Source organism: Folsomia candida, unplaced genomic scaffold (assembly GCF_002217175.1).
Source record: "Folsomia candida strain VU population unplaced genomic scaffold, ASM221717v1 Fcan01_Sc057, whole genome shotgun sequence".
Lineage (NCBI taxonomy): Eukaryota > Metazoa > Arthropoda > Collembola > Entomobryomorpha > Isotomidae > Folsomia > Folsomia candida.
Window position 1 is genome coordinate 337,348 of NW_019091249.1, and position 26,129 is coordinate 363,476.

At 38.6% G+C, this 26,129-nt stretch overlaps 1 protein-coding gene across 1 annotated transcript; it reads right to left on the reverse strand.

Annotated features, from left to right (window-relative positions):
• Positions 1 to 20,871: 20,871 nt before the first annotated feature.
• Positions 20,872 to 25,150, reverse strand: LOC110862437 (vitellogenin). The gene is made up of 13 exons (XM_035845535.1): positions 25,026 to 25,150; positions 24,588 to 24,913; positions 24,382 to 24,513; positions 24,111 to 24,293; positions 23,699 to 24,037; positions 23,525 to 23,603; positions 23,009 to 23,425; positions 22,537 to 22,927; positions 22,288 to 22,423; positions 22,064 to 22,208; positions 21,840 to 21,998; positions 21,087 to 21,779; positions 20,872 to 21,013 (listed from the first exon to the last, which is right to left on the reverse strand). Exons 1-12 carry the CDS (start codon positions 25,045 to 25,047, stop codon positions 21,121 to 21,123), a joined length of 2,988 nt encoding a protein of 995 aa, XP_035701428.1. The 5' UTR covers positions 25,048 to 25,150; the 3' UTR covers positions 20,872 to 21,013; positions 21,087 to 21,120.
• Between the last annotated feature and the right edge of the window lie 979 nt (positions 25,151 to 26,129).

Genomic DNA, 26,129 nt, shown 5'->3' on the forward strand with positions numbered 1-26,129 from the left:
TCCCGGTGACTGTATGCCAATCGAGCACGAGTACCAGCTTTGGTTCCAGTGAAGAATGTATCTCGGGCTTTTATTTGGTAGACTTTGATATTCGGATCATCTCTTAGATTTGTCGTCTTACGTCGATTATATACTGCTGCTTGATTTCTAGTCGGGTAAATCCGTATTGCATCTTTAAACTTATCTTTTATGTCAACGCTGGATGTCTCCTCGTTAAATTCTCTTGAACGAAGTTTGTGGAGATCTGCAGAAGTTATTTGTCCTTCACGAAGGTTGTTGCAAATATTGAGAATTGGGTCTTGTCCTTGTCTCATATTAAGGGTGAGCTCACAAAATGCAAATTTCTGCCCAAGATGTTCCTCTCCTCCTAATTGACGAGGCTGGTCGTAGATACAGTGACCATTAACTGGTTCCAGTTGGAAGAGATCTCCTACCACTATAATGTTCTTTCCACCAAATGGATCAGTGTTATCATAACATTCACCTAAGCGACGACTCACTTGCCAAAAAACCTGTAGATTAAAATAATAATAAATCACTGATTTGTAGATATTTAAAGCATTGTTATATTATTTGTTGGTTAACTTACTTCGTATGATATCATAGAAACTTCGTCCATGATTATCCATTCCACTTCAGAAAACTTGTCCCGCATTCTTTGCAACATTTGAGCACCCAGTGGAGCATATCGTGGAACCGAACCTGACTCAACCGCGAGATGAAACGCACGATGAAGAGTTTGCCCATTTATGTTCAAGGCAGCCACACCAGTAGGAGCTGCCAAAATTAAACTTGAAAGGCCAGGACCACCCACCTTGGTGCGAATTAGGGTGGACAATAGAGAAATCAGGAATGACTTCCCCGTACCACCAGCGCCGGAGATGAAAAGTTGAAATTGTCCATGGCTAGGATCCGTGATGTGTTGGTTAACCATGTCGTAAATTTGTCTTTGATGTTCATTCATTTTAGACCCCTCTATTTCGAAATCTGTTTCATTAAGGCCAGGTATACTGTAATTTTCTTGAGCTGGAAGGACATTACTTGCGTTATAAACATCAGGCAGATGTTCAAAGTCATCCTCTCCCTCAAAAATAATTTCAGCGTCCGTTTCGCGAAAAGTGGCAGCATTCAGGACGGCGGCCTCAAGGAGTTTCTCCATATCAGGTCGAATAAGTGGAAAATTCTCTGTAGTCCTCATGTCGGCCTTATTCCTTTCATATGCTTCCTCGACAGATTCACCGTCAACCAAGAAATTCTCATTCGCGAACGGGACGTATAAAAGTAGGTGGCTGTAAATGAAATTAGCGTGGTCGGAATCGCTGTTGAAGGGTGGGCTCTTAACAATTGCGAAATTTCCACGTTCCTTCCACATTCCCAATGTTCTATCCTTGAGATAGAAAGGGGGCTGTCTGACTGGAACGGATCTTTCCTCTTGGATTTGTTCCCGTCCTTCATCTAAATCATCGTCGTCATGCTGATAATTTTGTACAGGTTGATACTTCGAAGCGAACTCGAAAAGTGATAAGTTGGCCAGACTATCGGGACGATTGCAATACTTATCGATAATGTTGCTGTAATTCGTAAATATGTAAACTAGTTAATATATATATACATACGAAATATAAATTCTCGCGCACCTTGCAAATTGAACCTCATCTCTCTCCAAATAAGCATTCTTTTTTAGTAACCGGATGCGATCCCCAGGAAGATAAGTAGGGATGAACACGAACCCTCTGGAACTGTGACGCATTGGAATATTTACCATGCGGTAAGCAGCTTCTTGGGAGCCCACCGTTCGTCGACTCAATAAAAGACGAGACACCTACATAATCACATTTTGGTCATAAATTTTGGTCATTATTACTACTTTTACCAAGGAGTATTTACCTTTTGCATTTGAACGCGGATGGGCCGCCGACTGTCGCGAAGTGTTTGCAAGGTGTGTCGAATATCCTCTCGAAGTGTCTCCGGCTCATTTTTTCCTATATATTTTGCAATGTAGTATGCAACGCCTGCGACACCAATTACTACTTGAATGTCCATATTGCATCGAAGGAGGCCAAGAAGTTTTGGGTGGTAATTATTAATCCTCTCTTCTCCTTTTTTACGTTGCAATATTACTCCACGACCTCTGCTAGATTCATCAGGTTTTATAGTGGTTTTTGTGGCCAACGGTCGCGGAAATCCGAATCGACATTCTGAACCTTTTTTAAAACACGTCGTTGTGTCCTTATGCCATTGATAACGCCGTACAATATCATCCATTCCAGTTCCTTCCAACCTGCATGAAACGTTTCTGTCAATGAAGGCGATTCCTTCAGTGGAGGAGAAGTCAGGGGGATTGTCAACCCAAATAAGAGAGTGAAGGTGTGGGCTTCCACGGTCCTGGAATTCTACACGGAATGTGTAGTCGACAACCGGTTTGCCAAAGATAGTCACGTCGGTTGTAAGTAATTTGATTAATTCTTGAGTTCTCAGGTTGAAGTGACGAGCAGCCGCGACAGGATTTGAATTTAGCAGCTCGCGACGAACTTCAAATGGTAAATCTTCTATCTTATTTGGAAGAGGATCGTTCTTCTCATGACATGCTTTCCACATTGCAGTTAAGACATCTGGAGAACCCATGTCGTCGTATGACACCGTTAGGAAGAATGTTGGTGTGCCAAGCCGAGATATCATTGCCATGATATCTCCAGTATACTTTTTCCAATACGATCTGGAACCACGGATGGCGCTCATATATAGATGCAGATTTTCAGCTGCTGGAGCGTTGTCGTTTTCTGAGTCTTGATATTTCATATTACCGCACACGTTGATTTTTGATTGAATAATGGATTCCTCAGACCTTGATAGAGCGTAGAACAAATAATCGTTGCGGTGAAATCGAGAATCCGTTGACATCACTCTATTTTGGAAGTAGGCATGTGTTGTAAGACGTAGACGTTGATCCCGCTCTTCATCCAATCCAAATTGACCGTGAGGGAAACATTTAACGAAGCATTTCTCTTCCAGGTGATTTTCATCATTTACACGAATACACGGTGCAGCAGTACGATTAAGTCTGATTGACTCTAATCTTGGCTCGACGAAATCTGTAGGATGTAGAAGACAATCCTCCAGAGCTTCTTCGCCGAATGCCGCTGGTTCAGGAACCGGCGCAGGATTATCGTTCGCTGGCAAATCCGTATTGGTTTGTGGGTCGTCAAGAATTGCAAGATTGAGCGGAGTTATCGTGATGACGGCCGAGTTAGTTCCAGCAACGCAATTCTTATTTACGAGAGAGTTGATGTGGTTGATACTGGCGGCGTTGCTGCGATCTAATTTAAGAATCACGCCCTTGCCCGAACGAGCGAACGATTTATGGCCCTGTTTGCTCCTAGCGTGGCTATCGAAATAGAAGATGTGTTCCTCACTTCCGATAAGTCCCATCGTATATGCTCCTAGAAAGTTTTACAATTATTTATTCTTGAATTTCCGAACAGTTGAATTTGCTTCACGTACCTGCTGTGAGAAGTCCATAACTGTATGGAAAGTTTAGGAAGTCGGAAACAGCAGCAGCAACGGAATTAGTTGTTATAGGTCCGGCGTCGTGCAAAAACCTATCAAATGCTCCATAAATTACGGTACCTCCATCGACGAGGGACACACGAACAATCTTGCCGTAACAATTATTTACATCCCCGATGATCTCGTCCGCCGTGAGATGATGTTCATTGTGAACGACCCGTGATGAGGCTGATGAAAAATATATTGCATCAAATTTAATTAAGGATAATAATACTCAAATATTAAGACTATACCTGATAGATTTTCGCGACACTGATTGTAGTAATGGTCGCCTTCCGTCATAATACGATCCCCATCTTGGACTGTCCAACCGCCTGGAGGCTTTACAGCGGCATATGCTGCGGCAACTGCACAAATTGCAGTACATTGCTTCCCAGCGGAGTCTGCGAAAATGTCAGCAGACTGACAAAAACTGAGCTCCAACGACGACATCCACGGTTTTCCTGCAACGGCGGCGAAAGTTGTCTGAATACGATGCCCTCGACGTCGAATATTTATTGCAGGACTTGGGCTCGTGTCTTGGTGCTCCTCTTGAATAATGAGATCTTTTAATTGAATTGCATCTATCCTGAATTGATCGATGGTGACATTGGAGTAGCTTGGATTGTGTCGTAGTAGCCAGTTTAGGGCATCTCGAACATCTGTAAAATAATTTGTTATTTAATGCATATATATTTGGAAATAGGTTTATTTAAATTAAATATTCTTGAATGAAATATTTTCAAACCTCGTGGACGAATCTCGTAAATTGACGGGTGAGGGAAGTTTCCTACCGATTCTGTCACGATAATAGTACCGTAATTATTATCTGGCCCAAGTCGCAGCTGTTCCTGCACTTCCTCCACACTTTGAGCAAAGTGAATGACCTGGCCTTTTAATGCTGCTTGTCCCCGGCCTCGACCTAATTTGAAAATTTTCAAGAACGCTTTGGCTCTACTAATCATCCTGCATTCAATTTCTGATAAATGTACGATGACTTCCGGTGAGGCTGGCACGAACATGTTGTTGACTAGAGCCGTGGCTGGTACTTTTCCTTTCTTAAGATTGTCATGGCAACGGCAGCAACAGTCGATTATTTCTGAAACAAATGGTAGCAGCTGTGCCTTCACGATTGGGTCGTATTTATTACCGATATCGGCAAGGCGATCATAAATTACTTGTGTCACAGTGAGCCGTCTGAGAAAAACAATATTCAATTAAAAGTTAAAATTCAAGACGTATTCATATTTGTTTTAAATTATTAAACAATTTATTACAAAATACTTACTTAATGCCCTTTTTGCACCAAGTTCGATCACAAATTCGACACCGGCAGTCGGCAGCCTGATTAATGTTGGACATGAATAGAATTTGCTCGGGAGTTTCTTCGTGATGACGACCAATTTCGACATTTCCAACGTCAACGTCCATTGGCTGCTCAACTTCCTCTATTTCTTGACAGGGCTGATCGTTGAGCTGACTGTCCCTATTATTATTATCTAACAATGGTTCAATAAATTCTATATTTGCTACGTTAATTGAGCTGGAAGGAGACTGGGATTTGTTCCATGCTTGTTGTTTCTTTCGTCGCCTAAATTGTTTTGACGGCATATCTCTTGAGTTTGAAAACTAGCAAACTATAAATAAATTTATTAATTTGTATATGTAAATAAAAAAATGCTCAGCAGTGTTTTTACTGGAGTTGAAAGGTAAATATGATTTCGCTCCTAACGGGGCACCCTAGGATTGAGCTGAATGCTAATTTGTACATACTATATGTATGTACAAACAAAACACACAAAATTCTCAAGCAATAAAAGTAACGATTTAATTCGCATCAGGTAATTGGGCATGATAGATTCGTATATAATTTTTAGTTAAATAAAAAATAAATTGTCAACAATAATTTACGATTTACAATAATTTATTCCGATATTTTCTGTCCACTATTGCAAACAACATATGAAAAGGTTAAATTATTTGCGCTCTAAAGGATTTTGTCAATATATAACAATCCAGATTCATTTGCATATAGTTCGAAAACAAAGCCAGATTTCGAAAAAAGCATAAGAGGGAGGAAACTAAGTTGAACCTTCCCTGAACCAATTCCATTTTGTTCCAGTCATCAAAATGTACCATAATAGCTGTAGCCTTGACTAGAAATTGGTAGTTGAATTAGCAAAAATTTTCAAAGATTTGCATTTAGCGCCTCACCTAAGTCTCATTTTGAAAAAGTCGTCGAACAAATGTCGTAGCCAAATCAATTATGCAAACAATTGCTATTTGACTCGACTTTCTAGAAAGCACCAAATTCCATTCACGATAACATTTAACATTTTTTTAATGAAAAAAACGTTTTAGTGGTTATTTCAAAAACGTTTCAAAATTTCGAAAAACGGTGTGCGTGCCCTATCCCTATATTTCGAAGACGCTCCAGATGCTTTTTACCCCATCTTCATAACTTGTAAGGGTGGCCTACACGAGCCAAAAAATTTAACATTGAGTTCGACTAACAACATACTATATGTTCAACATATAGCACCAACTGTCTCACTTTGCCCCGACATTTGAGCTTTATGTGGAAAAAATAGAAAAACAACTTTCACCATTGTTGACTAATATATTTAGAATCTTACTTTTTCACATCACGACTAAAGTCCACGATCATCCATCTCGTCTCCATGTGGTGGGGAAGGAGTGATACATAAATCAAGCGTCAAAAATTATCCAAGTGCACAAGACAAAATTATGTTACGCAAGAGTACTCTTCAAACTTCATCGTATCACAATCATCGCACTGTAGAGTCAGCTTCTTCCTTTTGTAAACTTTTGTTTTGCTCGTTCAAGTTTTGACATGATATTAATTTCGTGGACATTGAAGGTCAGACTACTTGAAAGTTGGATAAAAGACAGGACCAAGATTACTTGGCTTGGAATGAGGGGATTTATTTACGTGAGTCAATTGTCGCGAGGAATTTGAATAGGTGCAACAGAGGAAAAATTAAACGTGAAGTCATCTTTGTTCTCGAGGAAGGGTGAAGTTGTATGCAAAACTGAACTGACTGACAGAACTTGTTGACTTTGGTTGGTTACCAGATTAATCAGTCTTTGTGACATTTGAGTCTTGTATATAATCATCATTCCAGTACCACTGGATTTTATGGAGGCTTTAAAAAGGCACAAGTTGTGGACAAGACTTTAGTATTTATACGAATTTGGGTGAACAAGATGACAGCGAGATTATGAACTCGGGTTGACTTGGGGTTTGTATTTGAGAAATGAAATTTATGATCTTGCAAATCAAGGTTGAGTTTAATGAAATGAGATTTATGAAATGCTATCTCAGTCCCTGGATTCTTGATGAGTTTGAGAGAGCAGGATACAAAATTACTCCATTCTGTCACTGTCACCACCACCACGATTTCCAGACAAAATTTCTGGGAAACGTGGAGGGTGTAGGAGTAAGAAGACAATTCTCGCTAGTTACGCTTTCTCTTTGATGTTTTGATGCAAATGCATTATTGCTGGTTTTACTACGTCGTGTCCGTTGTCGCGGTTGTGACTGAAATTGGTCTAATGTGATTTGGGTGTTGTTCACTTGGAAGCGGAAAGATCCGCGATGGCATTTCTAATCCAATCGTGACAAAGCAAAGAGAATGAGATAGATGATGGTGAAAGGAGAAGAGATCCAATGCAGGAGGTTTAGTGGATTGAGACTTGTCTTATGTAGGAAGGTTTTTTCTGCAGTAATTTTTACAAATGATCCACGCTAACTATCCAATTACACCGAGTGCAAGTAGTCGTCTAGCACATTAATCGTAAGGACTATGTAGCAATAAGGTTGGAGGAGTGAGATTATTGGTAAGAATTAAGGCCACTTATGAAGTACTTATTAATACGCACGTAGATTTCGAATGTTTTGTTTTGCACTGTTTTTGGAAATATCACCAGTTTGACTCTGGAAATGTGTGTCAAAATTAAATAAACATCTTTATTCAGTTCCTATTTTCTTTTATTTTTAACACTCAAATGCAAATGCAAGGTTTCATATGTTCAGAAAAGTATGAGTAAGAGTATGGGACAATACTGTTAGTTTGCTTGGCATAGGGTCACTCTGTGGTGTCTGAAAGACATCAAAAAGCCGATTAGTATTTCCCAAAGTGATAACTTTTTATAAGCAAGCAATTGTCCATGCCGCTTTACCCTCTATATTTATCAGAACCCCAATATTTCTAAGTAAAAGCCACCAATTTTAGGCCGGAAATTAGACACTTTTTTCCAGAGTTTAAATGGACTGGACTGGACAGTGAATCCGACATATTCTTTCTCTTTTCACCCGGACCGATTTTACATTATAACTTCCTTTGTGTTATAATGGGGAGTTTCCTATTCAACGTTTTGGAGGTCAGAAATGAGAATAATCGTCGTCCGCTTAGCTCGTCCCTCTCTGATTGAGGGTGCATCCTCAGGAAATTATTATGTCCAGAACAGAATAAAAAAGGGGATGCAGCACAATAGAGGGAAATCGAGAAAGCGACGATATTACAGCTATATTATTCACCTTAAGTGAGTCCTATTTGCCATCCACGTGCATACACATCAACATGTCGAGGCTAGTCGTATCCCCATAAATACCAGTGGGAAAACAGGTCTGAAGGATACAACTTTTTTGAGAACATGATGCTAAAAAGGGGCGAAAGTAGTGACCAACGCTGGCGGAATTAAACTTTCTCTTTTCCCTCGAGTGCTTGATGAATGGCTCGAGTTGATCTTGATATCCCTTTGATATCAGTTTATTGTGGAAAATATAAAATTTTCATGGCGACTGGATTGGATTATGGAAGCGGAATGACTGGCCAAGTCGTCCGTAGATTTATTTCCTAAATTTAGGTGAACTGAGGATATTTTACTACTTCGCATCCCATTCCTTCGGGTTTTTTGTGACACATCCCCTACGTCTGGTGGTCAAATATTTCATATCGAGTACATTAAACGGAATCACATTTCAAGAACAGAAATCAACTGCAGTTTTTTTTAACGAAGGGTTAGCACTATGTTTATAAAGATGGAATTTTATAGAATAACTAGCGTATAGCCCGGCCAAGGCCGGGTTCTAGAGTTCCAGTGGGGGGTGTGCCCAAAGCGAAAAATCCGTCATACTATATTTTAAATAATTCCCAGTGGAGACTTTGTCATACTACATACATACATCAGACTGAGGGTTTGCCCAAGTCATACTGCATTTTAATTAACCTGGTCACAGTAAAATTTGATTCCCCCCTGTGGGAGTAGTTTAATAGCTAATTACTTAAATTCCCGTCGCGTGGGAGTAACTGCATAGCTAACTATTTCAATTCCCACGCTTCACGCTCCCGTTAAGTTCCATAAACCCCGTTAACTTCTACAATTAACGCCAAGCTATTGACGGATTCGGATTCAGCGTCAAAAATACATTCGAATTGATATGCGACATCACGAATAAGCCAGATTTGGACACCACGGTCACGGCGAGGTCACGGGGGCCTCGCAGGTCAAAACCATTGACGGCGTTGGATTCAGCGTCAAAAATACATTCGAATTGACATGCCACTCGCTGTGGGTAGAGTTTCTCAAACTAAAATAATTAATTAATAGTGTTTATCACGATCACTTATCATGATAACCACTATTGATGAGTGATGTATGTATGTGGGGTGTACATGTTCATGTATTCATTTATTCATGCAGTGCAGTGCATGCATGCAGTGGTTGCTCCGCTTCCTTCTTTGTCTACTGTATGGGGCAATTTGCATTGCGAAGACGGACCCAGGGACCCAGGGATCATACTAACACTTTATTAGAGTAGATTGTAACCGGTCCTGGTTTTTTATGTAAAAAATTAGGCAAAAATAATAACAGCGACAAAATAAGGCATAAATAATTTCATGATAATGGGCAGTCAAATTGAGCATGAATGCAGAATAAACGCTCAGAATCACTCAACTCCTTAAAGAAATTGGACTCAATTGTTTATTTTTTATCTAAATCAAACTGTAAATGTATTTTGAGCTTCCTGACTTTGACGGGACACTAGGCGTCCAGACTTTACGACAGGCTTAATTTTATGCATACTTATTACCAGCCAAAGTCTGGATAAAAAGGTAACTTCGAATCCTTTATCTTTTCACAATGGGACACTCAATATTCGTAAAATGGACTCAGGTCCAGGTCTCCTGCTTCTGGTTAAATCGTAAAACACGGCATAAAATAGTAAAAAGGTCGACATTCATAAAATGTCCAACTGTCTGTAAGTCAACACTTGCGACAAAAGACGAGGTCCGGTATTTCGTAGTCATATTCATCCTTTTAGCCTAAAAGAGTGATAAAAAAGAGATGGGGACCGCAAAATGCGTCGGCCATAAAGTGCTGAGTGATAGCGGAAAAGAATCAGAATAAAAAATATGCACCATTTCAGAATGATATGCACAAATCCGAGGGATGAAGGGTAAATTTGATTCTGATGGAGCACACCGAATTTCAGAGATGACGATCCTTCCTCATTTTTATGACCACACCACCAAAACCAAGTAACCAGCCAAGATATACGCACAATAAATATTATGGCTAAACGAAAATGTGACCCACACAGTCCATGATGACAACCACAATTCAACTTCTCGGTGGCAATGACGTTGTAGAAAATGCCGTACATAAATTTCCATTCTTCAAATGACATGACTAAACATGAGCCGGAGATTTAACCAAATTGCGTACAATGGCTGGGAGGCGAATGCATGAACAATACAATTTTTACAAAAGGCAACGTTTTTATCAGATATTCCAATCCCCACCAGATTTGCAGAGGAGGAAGGCAACAGATCATCTCATCAAATGAGACAGGAACCAATTCAGTGCAAACATGGCAGATTGTTTTCTTAGCGAGAGGAGAAAAATGTTGGAAAAGATCAGCATGCAAATGTTTCAGACATAAAATAAATAAATACAAGTTTTCAGCACTATCAAGAAAAAATTGGAAGAGATGGGTTGAATTTTATCTCTATTTTATTGATACATTTACCTTGCAGGCCCCTAAATTTAGTATGATTTGGTTATTTTGTGGTTCCGAAGAAAACTGTAAAAATATGCAGGAAGAAGCATTTATTTCAAGATTTGAACCATGTTGACTGACAATATGTATTTGCACTTTAAATCCAACCCTGGTTTGGATCAAGATGGATTTTGACTCAAATTGGGAAGAGAAGAAGTTCAACTTCACGTGTGGTTATCTTATTTTATTTTTTCACCCTTCTCCACCAAAAATTACAAAATAATGTTTCCGATCGAATTTCAACACACATCGAGATATTAAACTTCAGATCGAATCTCATTTAAAATTTTGAAATCACTTCCGTCACCCTTGCACACGATTTTTCATCCAATTCCATAAACAGAGAGCATCCATCAATCGAATTTATGGAGAGAGATTGAAAACGCATTTCCATGAATTTGGACCTACTTACATTACAATATTTGAGAATGGTGAGGAAGGAAGAGATGAGATTGTGATGGATGATTTAACGCAATCGTCACTTGTTGGATGCTTTCTTTTGAACCCTTTTTCGCCTCCCTTCTTGTGCTAGTGGTGTGGTGCGGTGAGTGAGTGACACAAGGTTGACACTTACATTCACAACCCTCAGCTCAGCCAACACATCGTCCACGTTCAAAGTCGTGATGGTCCAGCGAACCCCTTTTTACCTTCATTATTTTGTCGCATAGGGTGAAAAGGATTGTGTTTAGAATGGTGAAAGATTCTTGAAAAACAGGTTATTGAAAAAGGGGGAATGGACACACGAGTAATTTTCGCTTTCAGTATGATCAACAAGCTAAATTGACGAATAATGGGACGAATTCGACCGAAAGTATAAACAATTTTTTTGAATTCCGCCTCTAGGTTTTCGAAAATTGAGAAATTTTGACCAAAGGTTAAACGTCATTACTGTGACAAATCGCATCCTGTCTAAAGTCTAGTGGGAATTGATGGAATGAAACACAAACTGGACATACGAGGCAATTTGAGAAAGTGGTGCAGGTCCGAAAAGGCTTTTCCTGTGGGAAAACTGGAAAACATTTCCTATCGTGAATTCACTTATCGGTCCAATGCATTTACCACCAGGCAACCCATTTTGCTGTCTGAATTTGATTTATGTACATTTTCTAGAGAGTTCCGTTCGTCAAAGAGGTGTGAACTTGAAGTGCGATACGTTACTCTTCTGAATTGTAAGAACTTGTTGAGTGAGTGAATTGCATATTTATTTTGTTTGGTTTCTTGCGTGTGGAAAATTTGAAAATAGATTTCAATTCGGAATGAAATTTGAATAAATTCAATTTTAAATACAAAGCAATCCTATTTTTCAAGTGTTGCAGCCTTTCACTTGGCCGAATATGAATGAATGAATGAACAGGCGAGAAATGATCACACAACAATGTGCGTATGTATATTTCGACCAGGAATGACAATAAATAAGTGGATTTTTTGGATATGCAAATTCCCATGAATAACGGAGAGTGCTGTGTAATGCAAAGAGATAGAAGTGACGAATGAAGTTTGTCACTCAAACAATATTACAAGTGAGTTTTGTGAAGTGAAAGAAGGGTTGCAGGTTCGTGAGAAAAGTGAGAAATCTCGACCAACCCCATAAGAGATCTCATGCTGTTTGTTCCTCTTTGTCACTGCGAATCAGGTGTCGAACTCATATTTATTAACGCAGAGAACTTGCAGCTTTAACGAAGGGGCAAATGTAATAAAAGTGGATAAGCTGCCTGGTTGGTAGCGATTTGCTGCGAGAACTGGATTGAAAACCTCAAAAAACTCATTATCAACTTACCTGTAACATTCCACCCCGATGCACCCATTCAGGAATGATGTATCTCATCAAGTAAATTCAAAGAACTATTTATTATGGAACGATCCATTCGGAAATCTCATAAAAAATCGGAATCTCATAAAATATTGGGCGAAAGCATGGAAAAAATAGGTAATAAACTGGTCCGCACATGACCATCATTTATCTCATTTTCATTCCACATGACCGCATTGAGAAGTGGACGTTGGTGCAATATCGCCACTGATTTTACTTATTCGATGCAACCAACGGCATCATTATTATGCATTTTGTGGATATGTTGTATGTGATCAAATCAATGAATGTAATAAATATTTACAAGGAAGAGCGATATACCGCCATAAATAGGAAATTCGGAAAACCTCATTTGTTTCCGAAGCCATAAATTATCCACTCTCCTGTAATAAACTCTCATCTGTTTACATAATATGCCGATAAATATTAACAAAAGTGACATGGGTGGATAAATGAGAGATAAATACGTACGTACGTATGATCCTGTCCAGTGGTTTGGTTGGTACGTCACATTTTAGTGGATTGCAGGGTCGCATAGCCGCAAACAAGACGAGAAAAATAATAAGGTGGTCGCATTGTTTGCCAAGTTCTCTTCTTTTTTAAGCTTATTTGTCCTCTATTACGTCGTATCTCATCCTCCTCCTCCTTCTGGACTTCTGGATCCTTTCTCCTCACAAATCTTTTATTCCAATTTCGAGCTTTCACTTTTGAATAGAGTCGCCTAGAGTGGGTGACTTATTGTATTTTTTGAAGTGAAACGAGTCCCACGAGATGAATTTTTCTTTTGTGTACTCCTCCATTCTTTAACATCATTGACAATGTGGAGTGCATCGTATAAATTGAGGTAAATATGGGGAAATCCACCCCTAATTCGGTTTCATTCTCTTTCACGTAAAAGTAAAAAATGGAGGGAGGAAGATAAACTTGAGAAGCTTCGATAAGTAAAAGAAGCCACAGCAGAGGTGGAACTTTTACAATTGAGTTTTCCAGAAAAAGATAGTGAAATTTAGGTGGGCAGGGCGAGATTTAAAAGCAAGGACATATGTTTCTTACTTATGGATAAGAGTAAGCTCGTGACAATAACAGATATCCAAGTCTTCTTAGCACACCCAGGGTCTGATTTCGCTAATGATGGACTCTGTATGTAGTCAGGATGGTTGTATAGTCGAAAGTGAGATCATAATCCGTGTAGCATCAAAAGAAATGTGGGCAGACTTGAGATTATTTCTTTCCATGTTCCTTCGTCTCACTTGGGATGACTTATTACTTTGTGTACTCCTACCGAGTCTCAGAAAAAGATTGATTCCGTCGTATTTCATTCTGATGACATGTTCAGTCTTTTACCAGCGTTATTGCTGATATTGAATTTATTTGCGATGCTTTAAACGGAATAAGAGATATAAAGAGCATCCACTAAGGTTTTTGACTGACGCAATAAAATGCTCAGAACTTTTTACACAGTTAATGCAATTTCAAAAAAGTTGCATATGTTTACTACCAAAGGGTTTGGATTGCCATACAGTTCAAATTTTAATGATTCAATTCCGCTGTCTGCTACAGATTGCATTTTCTTCTTCCGATTTCGCGTCAAATTCCTACCATCGACTGCACCTACTTTCAACCTGATTTTCTTCAATCTGTTCTTAAATTTTCTGAAGGTGTGTACCGTTTCTGAAAGCTTAGAATGTTTGGACATAGTCAGCGCTCAGAACTTCTCAATTGGTCGCAGTTGAGGAAAATTTGGTGGGTTTCCATTTTTTGCCACAAATTCAATTTTTTCAGATGTCGGCACTGAGTGACCTTTTTGGCGTCATGGGACCTTGCGAGGTCAGGCCAAAACAAAACTTTATTTTTTTATGATCTTTGATAATAAACGATTCCAATCCACCTTTAATGCATGATTTAAGATAAACCCCCTGATTTACAGCACCCTCTAAAATGACGGGATCGGAAACATGACCAATGCTAGACATGCATTGCCAAATTCTTCATTTTTTTGGGAATTGGTCTTTCTTTTGGACTTTGTCTTCATATTTTACTTCACAGGGGTTGGAACTATGGAAAAAATGCCTTCCTGGAAGATTTGAAGGGTCATCTCTGACGTGGGGCTCATCGTCCATGATGACCACTTTTCCTCTAATTTTCTTCAATAATTTCTTGCACAACGCATGAATCCTTTCCTGTTGTGTTGGTTTGTAATTTTGTGCTGGTGTTTTTGCCCTTGCTATAATCCCTAGTTTATGGACTTTGATTTTGCTCAAATAGCTTTTTGAAATCTTGACCATCCTTGTCGTGCCAGCCGTTGCCGTTGATGAATGATTTTGTTAAATTTTTTTTATCCGATTTTTGACTTTTGTCGTCGCTAGCTTTGCAGGCCGACCAGTGGGGACTTTGAATTTGAGTTCATTGGATTCCTCGTACTTTTTTATGTAAGAATTGACATTTGAATGAGCAATACCTTCTTGCTAGAAAAAGTGCCAAGTGATTTTAGAATCATAGTTTGTTCGATTTTTGCGAAACACAATCACTCTTTTTTTCAACTCTTGCCTTTCAACCCAAGTTTTTCTAGTCTTAGCCATGACTCAATAATTGGTGACATATATCAATGGAAAGCTTATAACTTGGTCTATTAAAAAATAATTTTTTCGAAATTTAATTTCGCTGTGTTCCCGCCTAGCGCGCCTTTTACGGGGCAGTCAAAAACCTTAGTGGATGCTCTTTATATATATATAATCGACGTAAATACGACTTTATTTGTTGGATGTCGGCATAATCGTGCCCGTTTACGAATTCCTTGTGGAATCAGATCACAAGAGGATAATTACTTTAGTATTTACTGCTTTGAGCAGAATTTCGTCGTATGTGATTAAATTAACTAAACTGTCCTCCTCAGCAAAGTTAATTCAATCGCAGTCGAATTGATGCAGATTTCAGTATTCTGTGTCTATTGACAAGTCCACGGGCAAATTTTGTGTGTGTATCCTTCCAGACTAATTGATTGTTGAAAGATTCATCAAAGAATTTAATTTGAGGAATTAGCTGCCTCTCTTTCTTTGAGTGGAACAAAAGCCAAAGTGCTTCCGGGTATCGGAAAGTTGTCCTCTGTGTGTCCTCGCAGGAAAGTCGGAAAAGAACAATGTGCTCGTATTCACATGAGTGAAGGCACAGATGGAAATTTGGTTCTCATTTGAATTCTCTGTGCATGACAAAGTCCTTCGTCTGCTTAGGAAATGTTTACTTTGGGTAATTAAAGTAATCAAAATGTTTACCTTGTGAAAGAATCACAAGGATGACAAAATATGTGTGTACAAAAATAGGCCTTGGGGTGCATTTTCCTCGGGATGCTACTGTTTTGAGGGATTTGTGCGCCTTTGTGACATCGGTGTAATCCGACCTCTCGAAATTTATCCTTTGCATAAAAATAAATATAGGATAAGAATGTCACAAACTGTATAAACAAAGATGAAACGCTAAATATGATGAGATTTTTGAGACAAAAGTACTCTTCATTTGCATGAAAACTTTGGTTTAATTCGGAATAGGGTGTGGAAATGGGTATAAGAGTTTGCATCTCTGTATTGTTGTATGTACGTGAGGGTTAAAAATTGCATAATGTCCTCGAAAACTATGTACTGTGTGTACATATACATATGTAAATGTACATTGAACCACAGCTGGAGACCGGATTGTCGTACTTTCATGGTTGGTGGTTTGTCAGAAATCTTCAAAAGAAGTTCAATGCCGTAGTTTCGAAAAGTACCGTAGAGATTGATGTAGAATCTCTTTGAAGATATAAAAATGACAAGTGAAGCGGTATTATAGATATTAGATTCAAGTGATGAGTAGCATTTTTTATAATTGATCCACATGAGCTTGGATTTCCACTCATTACAACAACGAAAGAAAAAAATGTTACACATTCTTCAGTGGAAGTTTTAAGATTTGAACTTGTTGTAAAGCATTTCCCATGTACCTTAAAATGCTAAATTGTATTTTAACGTTGATAAAAAAGTTTGAGATTTAAAGTTTGTCCGATGGTACAAAATATAAAAGAAACCCAAAAAAGGAAAGCTTAGATGAGACTAAGAAGTGCGATAAAAAGTATTTAATAAATTTCTTCTCCAGTGAAGGACATAGAATTTTAAAATTTCCAGCATCAGCGCACCCATTTCATTTTACTCTAATATCTGTACATAAGCAGCATGTATGCATTTATGTACATATAATTAAAAGTAGACCATGTTAGGCTACACCTGTATATCATGTATCAACCTTCAGTATATTTGTAAGCATTCATAATTTTTTAGTGACAAGAAAAATTCACAAATGATTTTAATACTTCTCTCTGAGTTATATTTCAAATTTGATAGTTATTGTATATTTGTATATACGTGGTAGTGGATGAAATGGGGCGCTGATGCTGGAAATATTAAAATTCTGTGCCCTTCACTGGAGAAGAAATTTATTAAATACTTTTTATCGCACTTCTTAGTCTCATCTAAGCTTTCCTTTTTTGGGTTTCTTTTATTTATTAGTTTTTGTTCGTATTGAAGAGTAATTTATGTGACCACCAACTAATGACCTTTAAGAGACCCCAAGCATCACCTAGATACTAAATGGGTTCTGGATTGAGAAGTCGCTGGGTCGACCTTAGCAACTCAACTTTGGGCGGTGGTGGGAGTGGTTACATTTCACCACCATCAAAACTTTCTCACTTTTAAACCGATTTTGTCTATTTTAATTTTGTATTTTTATAGAAAATGTGTATCAACTTTTTATCCGTGTACTTTTTTCATGCATGCCTTAAATTTTTTTAAATCTCCAAAAAACACACTATTGGTTGGGTTTTTATTGAATATCTCATAAACCGTTGGATGCTTCAGGCGGCCAAATCAGGGCTCTGCTCGATGTAGCCATAATTAACTCTGGCCAAAATTTCATTAAAATCGGTTGGAAACTGACGGAGATCTGAAAAAATTAAGCTTTTCAAACCTGTAGTGAATGCTTGCTTAGATGATTTTTTTTCCATATAGTAACTATGGCCTCATCTAAGAAAAATGAGTGTTGAATTGTCCAGGGATTTTAAAAATAAAATTGTCTAATGAAATTAGTTTCGCAGTAACAAGAGAATCCAATCATGCCATTTAGTTGCCACCTTGACGTTCCCACAAAGAATGCTGAGAACAGTGCAACTGCTACTTTTTAACGTCCTGTAAAGTTCTTACGTAATCCAGCAGGCCTTTTAACTTCTCGTTCATAATTAATTTGGTGAAAATTGGTCAGATAAGTGCTTTCCCAAATTTTACAGTTTCCAGTTGCAACTTTTTTAATTTGATGAACGTAAGCGTTTTTGAGATGTTAAAAAATTAAGAAGCTCAAAATGCCTCAGATATTTTAATGTACTTATTAATTCATCAGCAGGGTTTACGTCGATAATTTTTTACCAACATTCACCATGTACATATATGTATATTTCTTATAGTTAGAGAGATCCGAAGAGAACATAGACAGAGAAAGTAATTATAATCAGTAATCAGTATAATAGATATAATCAGTCATTTCTAGAAACTTGGTGAACCATTTGACTTCTCTTTCTTACTGACTACAACCAAATGGGTTTTAGTAATTAACAAAATTGCTCATCAGAGTTCCCCAAAATCGTATCAAAAAGTTTACATAATCGCATTAACAATGTCTTGATTCTGCCTTTTAAATAGTGATCACTCTCATAAGAAAATTGTAACGAACTTGACCTCCCGCAGTTTTGTTTAATAGTTTGAAAGTAAAAATAATTAGGTTAATTTGTCCCCAATTTTATAGAGTGGATAGCCTGTTCTCTTTATTTTAGGGAAAATGGTCCCAGAAAACCTGAATGAACAATGTTATGATGTAATTATTCCTAAATTTCTTCGTCTTGATTATTTTAAGGTCTTCGTGATAGCTGCTTAAAAACAATTAATCACTAATTAAACTTTCGTATTTATTTAGTGTAATGGACAAAATTTCATCTTGGACACTTAAATGACTTATTTTAAAGGAAATTAAAATGTACAAACGAATAGTCGTGTCCCGCCGGATATGGTTTTATTACTCTTTCAAAGATGAAATGAAAGTATTTTGTGCAAATTTCCGGCTTTCAAGATTAAAGATGATTGCTTTTTGCAAATTGCATTTTCAAAATTTCTTGAGAGTCAATTCCTTGAAGGATAGATTCTATTTATATACATAAGTGCTTCCAGACAATTAGTTGGTCTAAGGAATCCTAAAAAAATTTACGATATGAGATCATACATAACTATATTGTGAACCTTGGTTTTATTTATGCTGTATACATACATTGAAAGTTTGATAGGCACCAATATAAATAAGTATGCATACCATATACATATTTATGTAAAAATAATTTGCATGTAAATGATATACGGCTAGTCACTGAATATATTTTTTTAACCAGAACAATATATTCTGAAGGGGAGTCCTTGTCTCGCTCCGATTTATTAAGCTGTTAAAAATTTAGACAAGTTTTTTGGGTAGTTAAATTGGTACAAGTAATAATACATGATGCTGTTGTTGTCGGCAGATTAATTTAACTGCTGGGGCAAACGCTTCCGACACCAGCGCAACTTCCTTCGCGGACAATGTAGGCTTTGGTCATGTCAGTTGGTTGCAAATTCTTGCAGGTCGTGGCTGGACCAGTGAAGTCATTCTTTTGGCATCCGTCAAAGTTGCCGCAAAGACCACACTGTTGGGCTCGGAAACGGCTTCCGATCGTGACCGTTGTGTAATGACCGGTGTATCGGATGGCAAGTCCCAATGGTCTGGACAAGAGGAACACATTGTTGTCATCGTGCTTGTAGATCCTAAAAGTAGTCAAATTTACATAGGAATTAGTTGGCGTCTTGTCAAAAGAACTTAATAAGTAGTCTGCTTACTTGAAGATCTTGGTATCTCCTTCGGGAAAATGAGCTTGTCGGAAAGGGATTGAGATTTTCCGTCAACAATGACATTGTTCATGTCGTTGAGTTCAACCTTGTGCTCACCAGCCATAATCTTAAGGCCAAGCTTGTCATTGGAGATTTTCTTTCCAAGAACGACGAATCGTGGCTTATCAGAGCAGTCTCCAGAGACGAGGGTGTAGCATTCGGAGAGATCGGCAAAGTAGGTAGCGTTGTCGTAAGTTTGGACGGCGTGAGGAGTAACATCACAATAACCTATAATTATGAATAGTTAGTAATTTGTGTGCAAAACTATGGACAGTATGCATGTTGACTTACCGTAAACTCCCAATTCGAAAGCCTTATACATCAATCCAGAGAATCGGGAGTGAACTGGGCGCTTAAGTGGTCCTGGGAGGAAGTTGAGGTCGACCCCGTGGAAATGTTCAGACTCGCCACCAGATCCGTGCCAGTGGATGTCAGCCTCTGGATTCTCATCATCCATGGTCACATCAAGCTTGAGTTCGCCTTGAAGGTGTCCGTCAGCAGAAACTCCATGATCACCTTCAAATTAAAAATAATAACTTAATTAATTTGCAGGCTTTTACATAAGTTAATGCGAAATTAAAGACTAAACAACTAACCATGAGCGGCATGACCATCGACAGTGTCAGAGGGAACCCAGTATGGCATAAGGGCAGCTAAAATATGTTCAAAAAATTAGCATTCACATAAAGAAATCAGTTCTGATAAAAGTATTATGGCAAACTAACCAGCAACAAGTGCTCCAGGGTACTTCCATCGGTTTCTTGCTTCTGGGTCAACCTTGTAGTTGATGGTGACGTTGGATTCACGAAGGTTGGTCTGTTTGTAAGCCGCCCACAGGCAGGGTTCAGTGGCTGGGGTAAGGTCTCCAGGGTACCTATCAAAATAGGACACAAAATCTCAGTTTCACACATACAATTATTTGGTAATTATGTGCAATATATTGGCAATAATGTGGTTTGTGCGTACTTGGGGGAGCTCTTTTGATCACGGCATTGCTTGTATGGCCAGGCGTCACTTTGAGCTTCATCCTTTTGAGCTTGAGAACGGTGAGCTTTTTTGGTGATCTTGATTCCAGCAGAGTTTGCGGGGCAGCTAGCATCCTTGGAAGAAATGTCCTTGGACCAGGCGACATTAATGGTTCGCTCGTAGGTTGGTTCATTCTCGCCATTGTAGTCAAAGAAATCGGAAACCTTGGCTTGAGTAGCGGCGATGTCAATGCAAACGACTCCACCCTTGTTGAGGGCATCATCCTTGGCAGCCAACTTGGTCTTGACTTCAATCTTCTCCAAACCAGTCTTAACTAGGGTAAGGGTCATGTCGAGGGATCGGGTCTTGGGGGTGGTTCCCGTGTACGTGAAGGTAAGGGAGGACTTTGCCATAAGCTTGTTTCCGAGCTTGTCCTTGGGATCTTCCTCATATTTGACCTTAGCTTGACCTTCAACCTTGTCGAAGACGGATGTGGCAGATAGATCTTTATGATACCAAAATTTCATTCCACATGTCTCTGTAGTTGGGGACAAAAATAAACTGGACATCATGTATCTAGTTCCTACACGTAAAAGTGTAAGTGATTGTCCAGCTCGGCCGCTATATGGTTTATTAGAAATTAATATATGACGCAATTTAAGTTTGCATATAAAATCAATAGACAGAACCTTACCCAAGATTCTTGAACTCGGGTCCATAAAATTTCCTCAACTGTCGAAGAACATGAATCCTGGAATGCACCTTCTCGCAGTCGAAATACTTGCCACCAATGTTAACTCCTTCCAAAGCTTTGTATTGTATCCTGATCCTAATCTCCTTTCCTCACGGAATTTCTCCCCCTTGGAAATGACTTCCATTCCCTTGCACAATGGACAACTTTCATGAAGAAGGTCGACAATTTTGTTGTCATTCATTGTAGCCGGGGTATCAGAGTGAATCGAAGTGACTGCAGTTGCATGAACTTGAGCCATAATTGGATCATCTTCAGTAGGAGCAGAAATAGCAAAGTTGATGGATTGTTGCTTGACATCAAGCCCGAATGTGATCTTGCGTGGGATACGGATCCTTAAGGTTCTCAAGGCCTCAACGGAATGTGCAGTACCGAAGGGTGCCATGTGATTATTGACTGAGCTGATTCCATGAACATTTAGACCAAGATGAACTTCGTAGCTGCGATTCATTGTTGTTCCCGATTTGTCGGATTTAACCTTAGCGTGAAGTTTGGCCATAGTGGAAACCCCAGAAATAGTTGAAACTGGAATGCCAAGCTCATTTGGTTGTTCGGTCATGACCCCACCGAGTAGAATCATCTTGGAGAATTCCTTATCGTAAGCAGCATTACTGAGTTCTCCAAGTTTCTTCATTACTTCAAAGGAAAATCCATTAGCAGTATGTAACATAGAAAAAACTTATAATTAACAATTACATTGTGGGATTGTGGTAATAGTTTTCTCATCAGCAGCGTGATAAGCGACAAATCGATCGTGAAGCATTACACAAATTTCAATTCGGAGTGGATCAGCTTGACGTTCTTGAACCCCAATTTTATTAAAAATATCCTTGATTTCATCAAAATCAATGACACCTGCAGTCACATTTATTTTAAATTAACCGATTGGATTGGAAATTAAAAATTAAATGCAATTTCACCAGTGATCATGGACATGATTCGCGAGGAAATGGATTTCCCGAGGCCTTCCAATCGAACAAAGATAGAGAGATACTTGGAAGCGTAACCTCCTGCTGAACTCTTGACTCCGAAATATACCGTTTGTGGAAGAATGCTATGCCCACTCTGATATTAAAACCGATAAGTATTATAATATTTTAATCCTTCAAGGCTCATTTCAAGGGGTTGACTTATGTCTCCTTACCTTCTGGACATTCAGAGTAGTGAGATGGGCGAAATGGTACTGCGGGTCGTAGTAGTCGCTAATGTAGATGCCAGAATGTTTGCTTTTCGTTTCAGTACGTCCCATCATGCTCAAGGCAGTTTTAGCCCAAGATGAACTACCAAATTAATGTCAAAAAGTATTTCATATATGTATTTAGAAAGTTAATAGATTAATGTAATACCAGATAATATCGGACTATTTTTTCAAAACTAAATAAATTGAACGTACCGGAGCTTCAAACATTGGTCGGTCGTTCCAGAAAGGCTTTTTAATAGGGTTATAACAAAGTTCTTCACTTCAGGGTCCCTCTCTGTCCACATATAGATTCCAATTTGTTGGAAAGTGTTCTCCTCAGGGTATGATACTAGGGTCCATAGAATAGCAAGATTTCTAGTTTCAGAATCTTCTTGTCTGTTGAAAAATATGGGGAGGATGTTCTTCCTGAAAACGAGAGGATCTTTCTTAAGAAGCGGAGTAATTCCAGAGATAGCCATAGTACGAATTGACCGTTCTTGTTTGTTGTCAACAGCTATCGGTAGTAATTTCTCTGCCGCTTTGAAATGGTTCACATTACGGAGAGCCAGAATCGCTTGTGTCTTTACATCAAAACTAGATCCAGCTATAAATTTCAAGCAAGTTGTCAGTACATGATTTTTAAAGTTAGTCAATATAACGAGAGAAAATCTGTAATGAGACGTACAGTCAAGATTGTCGGACCAATATTTAACCCACTTATCCAAAAGTCCTGTCCTTTCACAATTTGTTTTCCTACAAGCACGCCCCAGTAGGGAAGCAAAAGAAAATTCTATAATACGTGAGTTGTATTTAGTATTTTCAGGTTTAATTAGTCCCTCGAGCTCCTTTATAAGATTTTCTGTTGGATTGCGGATGTAGTGCGCCATGGGGGCAATGTTACGAGTGAGGAAGATACTGTCGGATGTGCTAGCAGCAATGTCACGAAGAACAAGGGCAGCGGGGCCAGTTCCGGAAATAGCAAGTGCGTCCAAGAACATTTTTTCCTCTGTAGCATCTCCTCCTTTCACCTTGTTGTCGTAAGTATCCTTGATATGTTGGTAGTTCAAAGCCGAGACAAAAGGCAGGAGAGAGAATGGGCTTACTAAAAGGATGAACATAAATGAAAAATTATAAACGTAAAAAAATTAAAGCTGAAATTCCAATTTAATTTCATTTGAACTTCTAAGCTAATATTTAACACCTTTGTGGAATTCCTTGACGTCCTTGTAGAGCTCTGCAGTGTCGAAACTATTGTGCATCTTTTTGATATTTGTAAGGAGCTATTTGACACATTAAATATTGAAAAATTTATACTAGATACAATTTACTAAGAAATGCCGTATTTCATATGATACACAATTAAATCGTATCTTACTTGATCTGCAGCCTTAGTTTGTCCAGCAGAATCAAGATCAAGACCTTTGTGATGGAAAAAGAAGGGCACTGGATTGCCGAGATCCTCATCTTCCTTGACATCATTTTCAAATACGAACTTCAAATCGTTGAAAGTTTTGGGATTGGATGGGGGTGGAACGGATCCAGAGTTGGAGCTTTTCAAGTTCATCTTCATAATAGTGAATGAAGATTGGCTGTGTCCATCTGCACCAAAAATCATGTAGGCGACGGATGATCCAACATGAATGTTTTTTGCGACCAAGTTTCCCTCCTGAATTTCCAAGTCATAGACTGAGAACGAGGTTGAGTTCAAAACATCCTGAAAAAAATATTATTAGCGGTTGGCGACATCAACTTATGATTAATAATGGAAACAATATTTTAAAATATACCCTTGAGTAAACCTCTGGACAATACTTGATAGTCATGCCAGGTTTACGGAATCGGCGAGGAGGATCTTCACATTGTGCGTGGGACCTAAATTTACGAACTTGGGCATTGTTTCGAAGTACACGGTTGTCATCTTCCCCTGGTATGATGACATAATCCGTTTTGCATCGACCTAAAATTCCACTCTACATATTTATGTAGATTCAAAAAAAAACATTTAGAAAATTAGGAATGCAGCGAAACAAATTGTTTTGTTATGAACAAGAGTCTCACCTCCTCAGTGACGAAGCTATTAGATTTCTTGATATCAATTTTACCAAGGTCAAGTTGAAGGGAGGAGGCAATACCTCTCTTGATGTTCTTGGCCCATTCATCAGAATTTTTGTCAAGGACGATTCCCTTAGCCTGCAGCAAACCCAGGATTAAATAAGTAACAAAAACCATAGGATATGATAAATTAGCTATATAAAGAAATATACCACGCCATTTGTAAATTGTACAGAGAAAGGTTCAGACAAAGGATTCAACTGGTTGTACGCCTTCATCGCGAACTTCGGATAGTTTGGAGAATCAAACTGGCCATTGTGGGTTCCGAACGTAATGTCATCCAATTTGACATTAATGTCATTTCCGTTGGAAGAGATATGTATATCCCCACTAATGTTAAATGTGCTAGAACTCTTGACATAGTCATCAGATCCAACTAGGGACAAGATTGTAAAACCGTAAATGAATTCCTTTCCTGGCGTGAAGAGGTTGGTACCGACATCTCGTTTGACAAACGCCGAGCTGCTTAGCACCAAAGCTGCGAAAATTACTAATTATTTTTGAACATAATTTTTTGAAACCAATTAAATTTCTTGAAACGGAGGTCAGTTTTGAATACTATTAGTGAAACTGTCTATATCTATCCTTACCAAAGAGAAGAAGCCACTTCATTGTTCAGAAGTATCAATTTTAAACCCCTGGACTCGATCTAGCTAGCTCCGAAACTCGACTGAGGGCTGATTGCCCAACCATCATGGGCAACCAAATATTCAAGGACTATTGGTCAACATGGTCATGTCAGGGGTCACCTGGATTTTGAGTTAAATTTATTTACATACTATGTACATAAATACGAAACAAAGCGACATGACTACCATACGAAAATAAGGGCATGATACTAATGAAAGTGGCAGTTGGTTTATTGTCTGTAAAAAATGCATGGTAACAGGAAATTTAGTGAAATTTATATAGATTATAGATGGGGACTGTAGCTACTTATAATTGTCCACCAATGGTCCAAACACTCCATTCCTTCCGATTGAGCCAAGCTTTTTGCGAACGATCGCCATGAACGTTTTGCCACTGGTTTCCCCAACGAGTTTTATTATTGCCGTCATGACCTGTATAAATTCTCGCAAGTTTTTGGGTGGTTTTTGTCTATTGGAATATTCCTTCTTGATTAGTGCCCAAAACCGTTCAATTGGACGAGCTTGAGGGATATTTGGAGCGTCGTCTCTTTTTTCAACAAAATCGATATTTTTGCTTCGAAAAAAGTCTGTCACAATCTTGTCATAGTGGGATGTCGTCATGTCCATGACATGCTTGTTTTTGATGAAGGGGGTCAATCTCTTTATGATACACTTTTCACTTAGAGTTTATAATTCAAAGTCTTGCAAATAATAAATAGCATTTCTTGAGAAAAGCTATCTCAACTCTCTTCACTACTTTCACCGATCCCAGGAGGGCAGGTCGGGCAACTGATTTTTGAAATCTGCATTTTCGCGTTCCTCGTATCTGTCCAGTACTCGGTTAATTTTGTTCCGATACATTCCTCCATTTGGAACAAAATTGTGAGTGTTTTTTCGATCCCTGAAAAAAAAATTTGGTACGTTTTGGCAAAACCGTTTTGCGACTTTCTCGGAACTTTTTGCTCTCATTTTAGAACGAATAGAGATAAAGGATTTTGGTTTTCGGATTCAGAAAGCTGATTAAATTCCGATGGAGACGTAATAGGCTTGCAAAATTTAACATGA

Coding starts and splice junctions, on each gene's coding strand:
- LOC110862437 (XM_035845535.1), bottom strand. CDS start 25,047: ATGAAGTGGCTTCTTCTCTTTG. Junction 24,914..25,025: donor GAAGTGGCTTCTTCTCTTTG/GTAAGGATAGAT, acceptor TAATTTTCGCAG/CTTTGGTGCTAAGCAGCTCG. Junction 22,209..22,287: donor CTACTCTGAATGTCCAGAAG/GTAAGGAGACAT, acceptor TTTTAATATCAG/AGTGGGCATAGCATTCTTCC.